The sequence below is a fragment of the Coccinella septempunctata genome, chromosome 4 (assembly GCF_907165205.1).
Source record: "Coccinella septempunctata chromosome 4, icCocSept1.1, whole genome shotgun sequence".
Classification (NCBI taxonomy): Eukaryota; Metazoa; Arthropoda; class Insecta; order Coleoptera; family Coccinellidae; genus Coccinella; species Coccinella septempunctata.
The window spans coordinates 27349653-27365000 of record NC_058192.1 but is presented as its reverse complement, the minus strand read 5'-3'; the positions used below and the strand labels follow the sequence as shown (position 1 = coordinate 27365000).

At 35.4% G+C, this 15348-nt stretch overlaps 2 protein-coding genes across 2 annotated transcripts; one reads left to right on the top strand and one right to left on the bottom strand.

Annotated features, from left to right (window-relative positions):
* Positions 1 to 1323: 1323 nt before the first annotated feature.
* Positions 1324 to 3267, bottom strand: LOC123310973. Its single transcript, XM_044894700.1, has one exon. It carries the CDS (start codon positions 3265 to 3267, stop codon positions 1324 to 1326), a length of 1944 nt encoding a protein of 647 aa, XP_044750635.1.
* A 1258-nt stretch (positions 3268 to 4525) lies between these two features.
* Positions 4526 to 7090, top strand: LOC123310972. The gene has a single exon (XM_044894699.1). The coding sequence runs from the start codon at positions 4526 to 4528 to the stop codon at positions 7088 to 7090; it is 2565 nt and encodes an 854-aa protein (XP_044750634.1).
* The last annotated feature ends 8258 nt before the right edge of the window (positions 7091 to 15348 follow it).

Below are 15348 nucleotides of genomic sequence, written 5' to 3'. Positions count from 1 at the left end.
GAAGAAAGCATTATGGATCGTCAACATAGGACAGAACAGCTAACACAACAATACCGACCAGAAAAGAGCAAAAATGAACAATGTCGATTTATGATTTATGTATACTGAAGAAGGCGGATGCGCCGAAACGTTTATACAAAATAAAATTGTTTACAACTTTTTTGAAGACCTAGATGCCCAATCAATTCAAACTCAACATATTATATGCTAGGTAAAAACCAAAACTTTCACAATATATTAATGCAGGGGGAAGAAAGCATTATGGATCGTCAACATAGGACAGAACAGCTAACACAACAATACCGACCAGAAAAGAGCAAAAATGAACAATGTCGATTTATGATTTATGTATACTGAAGAAGGCGGATGCGCCGAAACGTTTATACAAAATAAAATTGTTTACAACTTTTTTGAAGACCTAGATGCCCAATCAATTCAAACTCAACATATTATATGCTAGGTAAAAACCAAAACTTTCACAATATATTAATGCAGGGGGAAGAAAGCATTATGGATCGTCAACATAGGACAGAACAGCTAACACAACAATACCGACCAGAAAAGAGCAAAAATGAACAATGTCGATTTATGATTTATGTATACTGAAGAAGGCGGATGCGCCGAAACGTTTATACAAAATAAAATTGTTTACAACTTTTTTGAAGACCTAGATGCCCAATCAATTCAAACTCAACATATTATATGCTAGGTAAAAACCAAAACTTTCACAATATATTAATGCAGGGGGAAGAAAGCATTATGGATCGTCAACATAGGACAGAACAGCTAACACAACAATACCGACCAGAAAAGAGCAAAAATGAACAATGTCGATTTATGATTTATGTATACTGAAGAAGGCGGATGCGCCGAAACGTTTATACAAAATAAAATTGTTTACAACTTTTTTGAAGACCTAGATGCCCAATCAATTCAAACTCAACATATATATATATATATATAAGGGGTTATGGGAATGGATGAAAAATTTTTTGATCTTCTCTTTTATTCCATCAGTCGACGTTTCGGTCCAGGTATGGACCTTCCTCAGGACTCTAAAATTATATTAAAATGGTAACAAATCTCACATGGACAAAAAAAAACTCACCGGAAAACAGAGAGTTATTAGGTAACAAATTTAACATCTGTTGATAGAACTAAAATCAAAACAATCAGGCATCAACTAATATGAGCGAAAAAGTCCAAAATCGACACAATTGTTCTTCTATTCAATAATCGTCCAAAAATCCTTTTTTTTTAATCACGTCAAATACATTAATCAATGTCAAAAGCCACAGAATACAACAAACAAAAACACAACTTTCAGGTTGACACAACGACGTCTGAAACCACAGAGCTCCCATCATTCGCTGGCCTCAGTACTCCTCTCTCCCCGGACAGCTGGTCAATACTTAGTAAAAATGCATAAATATTGCTAATCCCTTCAATGTCCCTTCTGTAATTCATCGAATTACTATGTCGTTTAATGTGACACATCTCCAAAAAGGTCCGTTTCTTGAGATTGTTTTCACATTCCAACACTTTCGCTGCGTTGTAATTCATTTGATGGCCACTACTTCTCACATGTTCTGCCAGGGCACATGCCTTGCTTGGATTCTTAACATCACTCTTGTGTTGTGTGAGTCTCTTCTTCAATTGTTGAGATGTCTGTCCAACGTAAATTTCACCACAAGATGCACATGGAACACCATACACTACCCCACTCATCTTAAGCACATCCATCTTGTCTTTGACCCTGCTGAATAATTTCTTGACCCTGAACTCATTTCTTGCCAACACTTTTATTGTGTCTGTCTTAAGCAACCTCACCAATGACCCAGTTACACCCTCTATCAGAGGAATAGACGAAAACTTCAAACCATCTCTTCTGAGTTCCAAAGTGGCGGAGGCGCTCTCCACTGTAGGCACAACACCATCAGACATTCCTTCCCTCACCCTCTGTGGCTGTCCAGAGGGCGATGAGTTGTAAATTAACCGTGAAAGTAGTCCCCTCGGATATCCATTATTCCTCATTAACTGAAAAAGGACATTCAAGTTGGCCTCTCGTTTCGTTGGGTGTACTATTCTCTCAATGCGACTTTTTAGTCCTAGAATCAAGTTGATCTTCTGTTTGGAAGGGTGATTTGAGAGAAAATGGATGTAACGGCCTGAACTCGTGGGCTTCCTATACCAGTCTAGTATAATGTTATTATCATTTGTTCTGATGACCTTGGTGTCCAAGAAGGGAACACTGCCCAATGTTTCCTCCTCAAGGGTGAACTTGATAAACTCATCACATTCGTTAAATTTCCGGAGGGTGTAAGTCACTTGATCCTTTGGAACAGCAGTGATCAGGTCGTCTACGTATCCTTTCAAGAAAGGAATATAAAATGGTAAGTTAGCCAGTATCAAATCCAAAAGAAATATCATAACTATTTTCGCAATGGCTGGAATGAAATTGGAGCCCATGGGGGAGCCCAGTATCTGTAAATAGAATTTCCCATCAAAAAGGAAATAGTTCGAAGAGAAAAGGAATTTCACTATGGAAATGAACTCATCTTTTGAAATGGAAGTGTGTTGTTCAATATCTGTCCACCGACTCTCAATGGCCGAGATCACCAAGTCAACAGAAATATTGCTGAATAAAGAAACTACGTCTAAACTTATCAGTACGTAATTATCTGGTATCTGAAGATCTTTAGCAAATTCCGCAAAGGAAAAGGAGTCCTTGACAAAATATCTATCTTCTGTGGCAGCAAGAGTTCTAGCCAATATATCAGCCATGTAAATTGATAACTTGGATGTTGGAGTATTAATAAACGAAACAATGGGTCTCAGGGTTAAGGTGGGCTTATGAATTTTCGGGAGGCCATAGAATCTGGCTGGTACGGCATTGTAATTATATAAACGTTTCCCTTCAGACTCTGTTATATACCCTTTGTTGACCAAATTTTTCACCAATGAATTGCACTTTGTTTGCATGGACGTAGTGGGATCTCTAGGTAATATTTTGTAGTGATTGTCATCCTCAAGGATCTCTCGGGATAGGTCAACATATTGAGATCTATCCATCAAAACAGTAACATTGCCCTTATCCGATTGCATGACCAACAAATCCTGATGATCCTTTAGGTATCTCTTGCAGTAATAGAACTCATTCTGGAATACATTATTGGTTCCTCTGTTCGATCGAACGTAATTGGTAATAGTGTTCGCAGCTAGTGATCGGAAAATGTTCTTGCCTTCATCATTAAGTGATTTATTCATACCGATTGTAAACTCAATATCAGCCAACAATTTCTGAATTGAGACCTCATTCCTGGGGATTTCAATGCCAAACTTAGGACCCAGGGCCAGGAAATTGAGAACTCTCTCTGGGACTGCAACGGAACTTATATTCTTAACCCATTCTTTCTGGGGTTGGACTTTACTGAGTTGTTCACTTATTAACTTAGTGAGTTTTCTAACATTGTTATCGCGTATCAACCGGTTGTTGTTGTTGTGCCTACAGTGGAGAGCGCCTCCGCCACTTTGGAACTCAGAAGAGATGGTTTGAAGTTTTCGTCTATTCCTCTGATAGAGGGTGTAACTGGGTCATTGGTGAGGTTGCTTAAGACAGACACAATAAAAGTGTTGGCAAGAAATGAGTTCAGGGTCAAGAAATTATTCAGCAGGGTCAAAGACAAGATGGATGTGCTTAAGATGAGTGGGGTAGTGTATGGTGTTCCATGTGCATCTTGTGGTGAAATTTACGTTGGACAGACATCTCAACAATTGAAGAAGAGACTCACACAACATAAGAGTGATGTTAAGAATCCAAGCAAGGCATGTGCCCTGGCAGAACATGTGAGAAGTAGTGGCCATCAAATGAATTACAACGCAGCGAAAGTGTTGGAATGTGAAAACAATCTCAAGAAACGGACCTTTTTGGAGATGTGTCACATTAAACGACATAGTAATTCGATGAATTACAGAAGGGACATTGAAGGGATTAGCAATATTTATGCATTTTTACTAAGTATTGACCAGCTGTCCGGGGAGAGAGGAGTACTGAGGCCAGCGAATGATGGGAGCTCTGTGGTTTCAGACGTCGTTGTGTCAACCTGAAAGTTGTGTTTTTGTTTGTTGTATTCTGTGGCTTTTGACATTGATTAATGTATTTGACGTGATTAAAAAAAAAAAGGATTTTTGGACGATTATTGAATAGAAGAACAATTGTGTCGATTTTGGACTTTTTCGCTCATATTAGTTGATGCCTGATTGTTTTGATTTTAGTTCTATCAACAGATGTTAAATTTGTTACCTAATAACTCTCTGTTTTCCGGTGAGTTTTTTTTTGTCCATGTGAGATTTGTTACCATTTTAATATAATTTTAGAGTCCTGAGGAAGGTCCATACCTGGACCGAAACGTCGACTGATGGAATAAAAGAGAAGATCAAAAAATTTTTCATCCATTCCCATAACCCCTTATTCTAATTGTACGATATATATATATTGGGAGTTAAATTACTTTGAGTATTAAGCATGGGGTTCTATGCAGAGGTCCAAACACAATATGGACTTGCTTCTGTTAAGAACTTGAAATCTTGGGCATCATTGAACATCAAGCTGGCCCCCCTTAAGAATCGGAGAGTGTTCCTTTTGGAGTGCAAACGGCAAGGTCTTCTACCTAAACACATATCCTGTAACATGAAGTACCTGTATGGTTCAGCAACGGATTCCATATCTGCTGGACAGGTGGAGTGTATGAAGGCTAAGACTGTTCGGCATGTTCTTCTGTTCGAAATTAAGACAACAGTTTCCAAAATAAGGAGGATGGAAGACGAGTTATCCAGGGTGTGGCAGACTTTGGTGGATACGCTTCCATGTGATATGTTGGACCAGTTTCACAACCGTCAACTTAAGAAGTACACTGATCGGTTCCGGTTGATACGCGATAACAATGTTAGAAAACTCACTAAGTTAATAAGTGAACAACTCAGTAAAGTCCAACCCCAGAAAGAATGGGTTAAGAATATAAGTTCCGTTGCAGTCCCAGAGAGAGTTCTCAATTTCCTGGCCCTGGGTCCTAAGTTTGGCATTGAAATCCCCAGGAATGAGGTCTCAATTCAGAAATTGTTGGCTGATATTGAGTTTACAATCGGTATGAATAAATCACTTAATGATGAAGGCAAGAACATTTTCCGATCACTAGCTGCGAACACTATTACCAATTACGTTCGATCGAACAGAGGAACCAATAATGTATTCCAGAATGAGTTCTATTACTGCAAGAGATACCTAAAGGATCATCAGGATTTGTTGGTCATGCAATCGGATAAGGGCAATGTTACTGTTTTGATGGATAGATCTCAATATGTTGACCTATCCCGAGAGATCCTTGAGGATGACAATCACTACAAAATATTACCTAGAGATCCCACTACGTCCATGCAAACAAAGTGCAATTCATTGGTGAAAAATTTGGTCAACAAAGGGTATATAACAGAGTCTGAAGGGAAACGTTTATATAATTACAATGCCGTACCAGCCAGATTCTATGGCCTCCCGAAAATTCATAAGCCCACCTTAACCCTGAGACCCATTGTTTCGTTTATTAATACTCCAACATCCAAGTTATCAATTTACATGGCTGATATATTGGCTAGAACTCTTGCTGCCACAGAAGATAGATATTTTGTCAAGGACTCCTTTTCCTTTGCGGAATTTGCTAAAGATCTTCAGATACCAGATAATTACGTACTGATAAGTTTAGACGTAGTTTCTTTATTCAGCAATATTTCTGTTGACTTGGTGATCTCGGCCATTGAGAGTCGGTGGACAGATATTGAACAACACACTTCCATTTCAAAAGATGAGTTCATTTCCATAGTGAAATTCCTTTTCTCTTCGAACTATTTCCTTTTTGATGGGAAATTCTATTTACAGATACTGGGCTCCCCCATGGGCTCCAATTTCATTCCAGCCATTGCGAAAATAGTTATGATATTTCTTTTGGATTTGATACTGGCTAACTTACCATTTTATATTCCTTTCTTGAAAGGATACGTAGACGACCTGATCACTGCTGTTCCAAAGGATCAAGTGACTTACACCCTCCGGAAATTTAACGAATGTGATGAGTTTATCAAGTTCACCCTTGAGGAGGAAACATTGGGCAGTGTTCCCTTCTTGGACACCAAGGTCATCAGAACAAATGATAATAACATTATACTAGACTGGTATAGGAAGCCCACGAGTTCAGGCCGTTACATCCATTTTCTCTCAAATCACCCTTCCAAACAGAAGATCAACTTGATTCTAGGACTAAAAAGTCGCATTGAGAGAATAGTACACCCAACGAAACGAGAGGCCAACTTGAATGTCCTTTTTCAGTTAATGAGGAATAATGGATATCCGAGGGGACTACTTTCACGGTTAATTTACAACTCATCGCCCTCTGGACAGCCACAGAGGGTGAGGGAAGGAATGTCTGATGGTGTTGTGCCTACAGTGGAGAGCGCCTCCGCCACTTTGGAACTCAGAAGAGATGGTTTGAAGTTTTCGTCTATTCCTCTGATAGAGGGTGTAACTGGGTCATTGGTGAGGTTGCTTAAGACAGACACAATAAAAGTGTTGGCAAGAAATGAGTTCAGGGTCAAGAAATTATTCAGCAGGGTCAAAGACAAGATGGATGTGCTTAAGATGAGTGGGGTAGTGTATGGTGTTCCATGTGCATCTTGTGGTGAAATTTACGTTGGACAGACATCTCAACAATTGAAGAAGAGACTCACACAACATAAGAGTGATGTTAAGAATCCAAGCAAGGCATGTGCCCTGGCAGAACATGTGAGAAGTAGTGGCCATCAAATGAATTACAACGCAGCGAAAGTGTTGGAATGTGAAAACAATCTCAAGAAACGGACCTTTTTGGAGATGTGTCACATTAAACGACATAGTAATTCGATGAATTACAGAAGGGACATTGAAGGGATTAGCAATATTTATGCATTTTTACTAAGTATTGACCAGCTGTCCGGGGAGAGAGGAGTACTGAGGCCAGCGAATGATGGGAGCTCTGTGGTTTCAGACGTCGTTGTGTCAACTTGAAAGTTGTGTTTTTGTTTGTTGTATTCTGTGGCTTTTGACATTGATTAATGTATTTGACGTGATTAAAAAAAAAAGGATTTTTGGACGATTATTGAATAGAAGAACAATTGTGTCGATTTTGGACTTTTTCGCTCATATTAGTTGATGCCTGATTGTTTTGATTTTAGTTCTATCAACAGATGTTAAATTTGTTACCTAACAACTCTCTGTTTTCCGGTGAGTTTTTTTTTTGTCCATGTGAGATTTGTTACCATTTTAATATAATTTTAGAGTCCTGAGGAAGGTCCATACCTGGACCGAAACGTCGACTGATGGAATAAAAGAGAAGATCAAAAAATTTTTCATCCATTCCCATAACCCCTTATTCTAATTGTACGATATATATATATTGGGAGTTAAATTACTTTGAGTATATATATATATATATATATATATATATATATATATATACTATATAAGTGGTATTAACACTTTATAACTATATATATATATATATATATATATATATAATATATATATATATTTAATATATATATATATATGTATATATATATATATATATATATATATATATATATATATATATATATATATATATATATATATATATATATATATATATCGGAGGTGACAACGTTTTGCCTTGTTTTTTAGCTTGTTAGATTCAGGAGGCTTCAGGCACCAACATATCAAAAAATCGTTTTGAGGTCACAACGCACCTCCTTTATGTACTGAACAATCTTTTAGTTCGAGTGTATATCACTGGCGCTAGTGTGCTGAGCTGTATATCGAAGAATTGCTCTGGAAGACTCTTTGCTCGTTAGCACCTCCGAAAATGGCAACGTTGTACTGTGCAAGCAGATGTAGAAAGGCGGAATATCAGTATACGGAGGAATTAAGTGAAGAGAGGCGCAGCGCGTTATCTCCTCCATTATTGCAATCCAGGCGGAATATCTCAACGATTTTTATCGCATTCTTCTGTAGGGGAAAGAATTACGTGAAAGAAAACCAATCTTGGCTACCTCGAATGGGATTATGACTGTTTATATTTCATCGTGTGTATCTATGCATCCGTTGAACTTCTTTCATCTCAAGCTAACACTATAATTCTGAATTTGGCGAACTATTTCATTACCTATCTGAAAACAAATCGATTTGAGTTTTGTCCATCATAATATTGCTTTTCTCTATGGAAATGATCTATATAGATAATACTACCTATTAGAATAATGAATAATCAGTATTGTTACATTGGATATAATGAAATAAGCTGTTCAGCGAAAAAAAAATTTTTCGGAAAAGAATATTCAGATGTGAATGATGATGAATATTCAAGGACAATGAGCCATTCCGAAAATTTTCATTTCAGAATCAAGAGAAAAAGTACTACAAATTTTACAATGTCACAGAAATGAACAACGTCGTTGTGTTATTATATGTTATGTTATGTTATGTTATTTCAAATGGAACGCTCTATATATTTATCTTAAATCGGATTGCTCAATGATTTTGAGGAATCCTTTGCTCAGAAACATTTCTTTTATTATCGATTATGTTTAAATATTGGATTTTCCCGAAAATTTAAAGAGCTTGTACCATCTCTCTATTTTAAATTTTTTAGTGATGTAGGTATCATAAAGAAAATTACCAATTATATCGAAAAAAGTAAGATTTTATGAAGAATTATCCAAAACAGATTTGCATTTTTCGATAGATCATACTGGATGTAAGGGAAAATAAACAAAATTGAAGTCTATTGAAGGCCTTGAGTCAACTTATTTTGAAATTGCAACCATATTTTTGTCAAGACATGATGAATCTACAAAATGAAGTTAATAATATAGATACATACTCGGATACATACGATTGATATACAGATTTTCGCATGCAGTTTTATTATTCAAAATAAATGATGATTCTTATAATTAACAAATCAGGTGCAATTGAAATTTTTGTTTTGGTCTTCGAAAATTACATAATATATTGATTGAATTTCTACTATCCAAAATAAATAGATAAACACATAGATAAAATATATCTGTATACAGGATATCTGTAAACAAATGCGAAGGACTAAAGGAGATGATTCCTTAATAAAAATAAGCGGGGGTAGTTCCTATAAATTTTTTTCCAAATCGACAGCCCTTCCATGATACAGCTTTTGGAAGGCGATGACGAGTTTACAGTTTTTAATTTTTTTTTACAGGTTCTAAAAAACACTGAGTCATAATACTATACATATTATGAAGCACTGAGTAGGTTGGTACCAGTTTCATTTTCGGCAAGCTCGTAGGTTAGGCGGTAACTTGCTATCGATTTTTTTAATGTGTCTCTCCCTTAAATTCCGAAATTCCTGTTGAATTGTTGAAATTTGAGTTATTATGCTATATTCTTAAAAGTGTACGAAACTAGCAGGTCGGGGGATCCAAGATTTAGGGCCGATTCACCTCAAAAAAAAATAATAAAATGAATTTCGTGAATACCGAGGCTAAAAACCACTATTCTCCGCTATAAAAAATTAATATTATTCCAATAATATACCGACTTAATTAATGCTACGTTGCTATTACTATGAGGCCCGGTTGATCAGTTCAGGATTAGGCCGAGATTTAAGATGATCCTAGATTAACCTGACAGAAATGAACTGAAATGTCAAAATCAATCTAGGATAAACTTTAATCCCAAACTGATCAACTGGGCCTATTCATGTAGAGTTTCGGATTTTGCGAGAATCTACTACTTTTTATTCAAAACAACAACTGCGCTGAAGGAACTGTGTCTCTCGTTTATATTCAAAAATTTCTGTGAAAATGATGAAATTTGAGTTATTATGCTATTGTCATAGAAGTATACGAAACTAGCAGGTCGAGGGATCCAAGATTTCGGGCCGATTCACCTTAAAAAAACATAGTAAAATAAATTTCGTGAATACCGAGGATAAAAACCACTATTCTTCGCTATAAAAAATTAGTATTATTCCCATAATATAACGACTTAATGAATGCTACGTTGCTATTACTTATAAGGCCCGGTTGTTCAGTTCAGGATTAGGCCGAGATTTAAGATTATCCTAGATTAACCTGACAGAATTGAACTGAAATATCAAAACTTCAATCCCGAACTGAACTACTGGGCCTATTCATGTAGGGTTTCGGATTTTGCGAGAATCTACTACTTTTTCTTCAAAACAACAACTGCGCTGAATTCTGTAGTCCATACAAATTTTTTTGAACTCTCATTATACTATGTAGCAGTCTGCACTCTGATACTGAAATCCGTCATTTGACAAAATGAGTTGTCAGTTTATAGACTGACCAACATTTTCAAAAGCTATTGATCTATTAATTAAATCGTTCTATAATTGGTCCTTAATTGACAGTCGTATTGTGAACAACGATATGCAGCGGATTATCTAAACACGAAATAAATTCTGAAATGTTTCGGATCATGAGGCTAATGGAATCAGTACCTTGTTCGTATCATTTGTTGAACTTCATTATTCTAAATATTCTTCAATGAATGAAAATATGATATCAACACACATAATTTTTTTATTTATTCGTCATCAAATCATTAAATATATCATTTCTCGAAAAGTTTCGAGTCTTGAGGCGAATAGAATATTGAATTATTTACATCATTATTTGCCGAACCTCAAAGTTCTGAATGAATTTAAATCTAAACTTGACAATACACGAGATAATTTTCGCAAGATTTCAATGAAATCTGAAAATTTTCATCATTCTGGAGCATTCTGGACATCAATAATTCTCGAATCTTCCATGGAATAAATTCAATTTTATCCAATTTAACACGCAAAACGAAATATTACTCGAACTGGGCATCTTGAGCAATTCGTTCCAAAAAAGCCCGAATCAGGTAGAAAAGTTTGAACCCTTCATATCAGTATTAACACGTGTTTTGCAGTAAATAGATGTTGGGCTGAACGTTTCTCACAACAAGAAGAATTTGAATTTTCATATGACGGTACAAGGAGGTACAGGGTGTTTCACAAGTAAACAGACAAATGAAAACCGTGAACAGAGGGCATTGAGCTGAGTTCAAAATCACCCCATATACAGGATGTCCCAAAACTAGTGAATCAAACGTCACACCACGATAGAGTAAACCAAATATTATCGAATGACACCAACATTAGTTCGACGAAAATGTACCGTTTCCAAAATAATCAGAATTTTATAAAAATACCTAAAGTTGCGATTTTCGAACTATTTTTCCTAATAACAGGGCCAGTTTGTGGAAAAGGAAATCGATATTAAATTATATTGAACTAAGATTATTGTTATATCTCCCCTAATTCAAATTATTTTAAGTAGTTAATCGATAACCATAACCTAAGTAAAGGTAAATTACAACAATTGTTTTTACTACATGATTTTTGATACTCAGAATGAACAGTGGTGATAATATGGGAGAAAAAAGCTATCCTCAATCACAAATTGGCCTTGGTTGAAAAAATAGTTCGAAAATCGGCAACTTTAGGTTAGGTTTTCTCAGAAACGGTACATTTTCGCTCAACTAATGTTGGTGTCATTCGATAGTATTTGATCTACTCTATCGTGGTGTGACGTTTGATTCAATAGTTTTGGGGCACCCTATATATAAGTTTCTTCGGGGTTTCTTTAAATTTCTCGAATTTCCGTTTGGCTATAACTCCTGAAATTCTCGATCAAGTCGACTGAAAATTTATATTTAGCCTTGAGTTGTTAATTTCATTGAAACAGAGCATTAAAATTCGAAAAAAAAAAACAGGACCGGGCTCAGTGAGGCTTTACTTCACTTCAAACTCATAAAAACACCGTGTATGTAGTTTTTTAATCATAATTTCAACTTTTTTGTTATCTGCATTATAATTGAATCAAAATGAATTGATTTTTGGGTTGCCTCACCTGTTGTTCATGTTCTAGCAATAATTGTTTTGGTCAGACGCCTCTAAGGAATAGAGCACTTCATGAAAATGTATTTAGAAATTCTTAATTGAATTTTTTCTCAAAGAATATTCTGTTGAATGTGTTCAACAATTATACCTTATTCGGTCTTCAAAATAGTCATTCACAATGATAAAGTGTTTCAAAATTGATAATACCCAAATATGAATAGAAAAACTACGCTATCTTGAAACTAAAAATTGAGACTTGATCTTCAGAATGAATCTATTTTTCTATGGACAACTAGTTGTGTGAATAAAAACAAAGAAAGAAATCGCGGGGTGTCAGATCTATGGATCTAGGAGTCCAATGTTGGGGTCCTACCCCTCTAATGAAATGACCTGAAATACTGATAAATACTTTTGCTGGTGCATAAATATCATCAATGTTTCAATAACAAATTGTAATAAGACCAGACCAGTCAATAGCTTTCCATAGATCCAATAATGACTATAACGGAATCAGTGAGGAATTCGAAAGTGCATTTATGATACTTATTCGAAGTGCCAATCAATACCTTCAATAAAAGACCAAATGAGGTGAAAATTAGTTCGGAAAATTACTTCAGGTCCACGTTGTCCATAAAAAGCGATTCATTCGGAAGATATCAAGTTATAATTATTATTTTCATGATAGCGTAGTTTTTCATTTCTATTTTTGTTCATTATCAATAATAAAGCTTACTATCACTGTGAATGACTGATCTGGATAACCAGATATGCTATAAATATCAAAAACAAATGCAAGACATATATTGAGAAAGAAAAAATTCAGTTGAACATTTCCAATTCCATTTTTAGATTTCCACATTTGATTGGCGATCATATTCATCCCATTAATTAATGTGAAGTAAAAGTCAATATGCAGCGCTGTTTCTTCCAGAGGCATTTCACCACCAAACAATTATTCATTAAAAATAATCCACTGATAATTCATAACAAAGTTTCCTTGATTTTGAGAAAATCAATGCAGATACCTGAAAAATTCAAAATTATTACGAAAAACTACAAACAGAGTGTTTTGCATGAGTTTTAATTTGAATATAGCCTCAATAAGTCCGGTCCTGTGTTCGTCAACTTTTAATGTTCTGTTTTATTGAAACTTACAAGTTTAAGCAGATAATGAATTTTTAGCCGAATCCAACTAAAATAGTTGGAGTTATAGCCGAACGAAAATTCGGGAAATTCGAATAAACCCCTCTGTATATCGGAAACGGAATGCCTAAGACACACATATGAGGTGTTCTTGAACTCAGCTCAATGCCCTCTATTCACGGTTTCCGTTTGTTCGTTTACTTGTGAAACACCCTGTCTACTGAAAAATCGTAAAAGACTCCTCGAGCAATTAAGAAATGCCATTAAATCAAGGAGTTGCTTTTGATCCGCTATGATGAAAAATGTCAATATCCAGTTATTATTATTATTTGGGGTGATTCATCGAAAATCCCCAATATCTCGAAAATCAAGGCACTTTTACAAAATGTAAAATATATCTATCTGAACCGCCATAGAGTCCTCTACCCGCAGGTTCTATATTATCCATTCATTACGCCACAGCCTGTATAATTATTATTATTATATCAATGTATTGAAAATAAACAGACATGAATACGAGCCAGTTGTTTTGTTTGAAGGTGAAGCTCCTCTTGCTTCAAATTTCTTTTAATTATTTTGACTACCATTCATGCAAGATGATTTTTGTTGAAGAATTCAACATTCTTGTAATTATCCGTTCATTTCTTCAAGCCATTCCCATACCTTTGAGTATTCAACTCAATGCTAACACTGCATCAAATGCATTTCATCTTCGGGTTGATTTTTCTGAATTCTACAACTGATGTAACGTCTTCAACCTTCAGCCAAAGAAGATAAACAACAGTAACTTTCCTCAAGCTACTGATCACTTGTATGTTCCATGTAAATAAATAGATTTGGTAAGTCTTCAATCAGTTTGTATAAACGTCAATTATGTTCGTTACATATTTTCGACTTAATATTTTTCGGAGTGAATTGACATTGTGATGAAATACGTAATTACTGAGAGTTTCACGTAGAACGGACTACGTAGCACTGATTTAAAACTCAAAAATGTTTTGACAAGCACCTTAACCCAACATTTTCGTACCATACAGAGTGAAAGGTATCCAATCTCCATGGCCAATCCAGTGCTAAAATAAAGGTGAATGAAGTATAGAAGCTGAAAGTGAAACGTATATCTTTGTTGATTCATTCAGGAAAAGCATTTTAATGGAGTTCCTAATGTCGTGAATATAATGCCCAAAAATTAGATTACTATTTCATACCAGAACAAATTCGGTAAAATTGTTTTTGGAATTAATCTCATATGTCACGAAAAATTTCATTGTCATGTATCATTCATTTTGGGACCTATATGGTATTAAACTCCCCTATCGGACGAAGTATCGTAGACAAAAGCATATTTATGCAAAACTGTCCAAATTCATTTACACCGAAATCACGAACCTTATCACTCAATTATAAGCGTATGAAGTTTATTAATATTACTATCGTTCTCGAACTATTTACAGGTTTCAATATGTGTGAATGAATCGGAAGAGCAGCTGTATTCTATATATGAGTAGAATTCAGCTGCCTTACTTACTGTCCTCCTGAAATCTGGCAACGTTGCGGGAGGTGAGAGCGCACTACTAATAAGAAATATATGCGGAGGTAGTAAGGTCTGATTCGTTTGAAGAAAAACTTTTCGATAAAAATCTTTTCCCCTCTTTAGGTACCCCTGTTATTTACCTTCCCCTCTACATATATAACCAAAAATTATTCCAATAATATAACCCTACACCCGGAGGTCAGGTCGCCCAATGAACTTAACGGAGGTCACAACGAACTACGAGTTCATATATATATATATATATATATATATATATATATATAAAACGTTGTCACCTCCGATTTCGGAGGTGATAGCGATATATATGAGGTGAGAGCGTTAAACGAGTTACTATTTCGGAGGTGGTATTAACACTTTATAACTATATATATATATATATATATATATATATATATATATATATATATATATATATATATATATATATATATATATATATATATATATATATATATATGACTAACGTCGAGTTCCGTGACATTTCCTATCAGCTAACGGCTAGTTCCAAGACAATTGTATAGTTCCGGGACAGTCTTGGAATTGACATTATGTCTAATGTTGACTTCCAGGACCCAAATATCAGTTCCAAGACAGTCTTGGAATTGATATTATGACTAATGTTGCCTTCCAGGACCCTAATTAGGGTAATATACTGCTTAC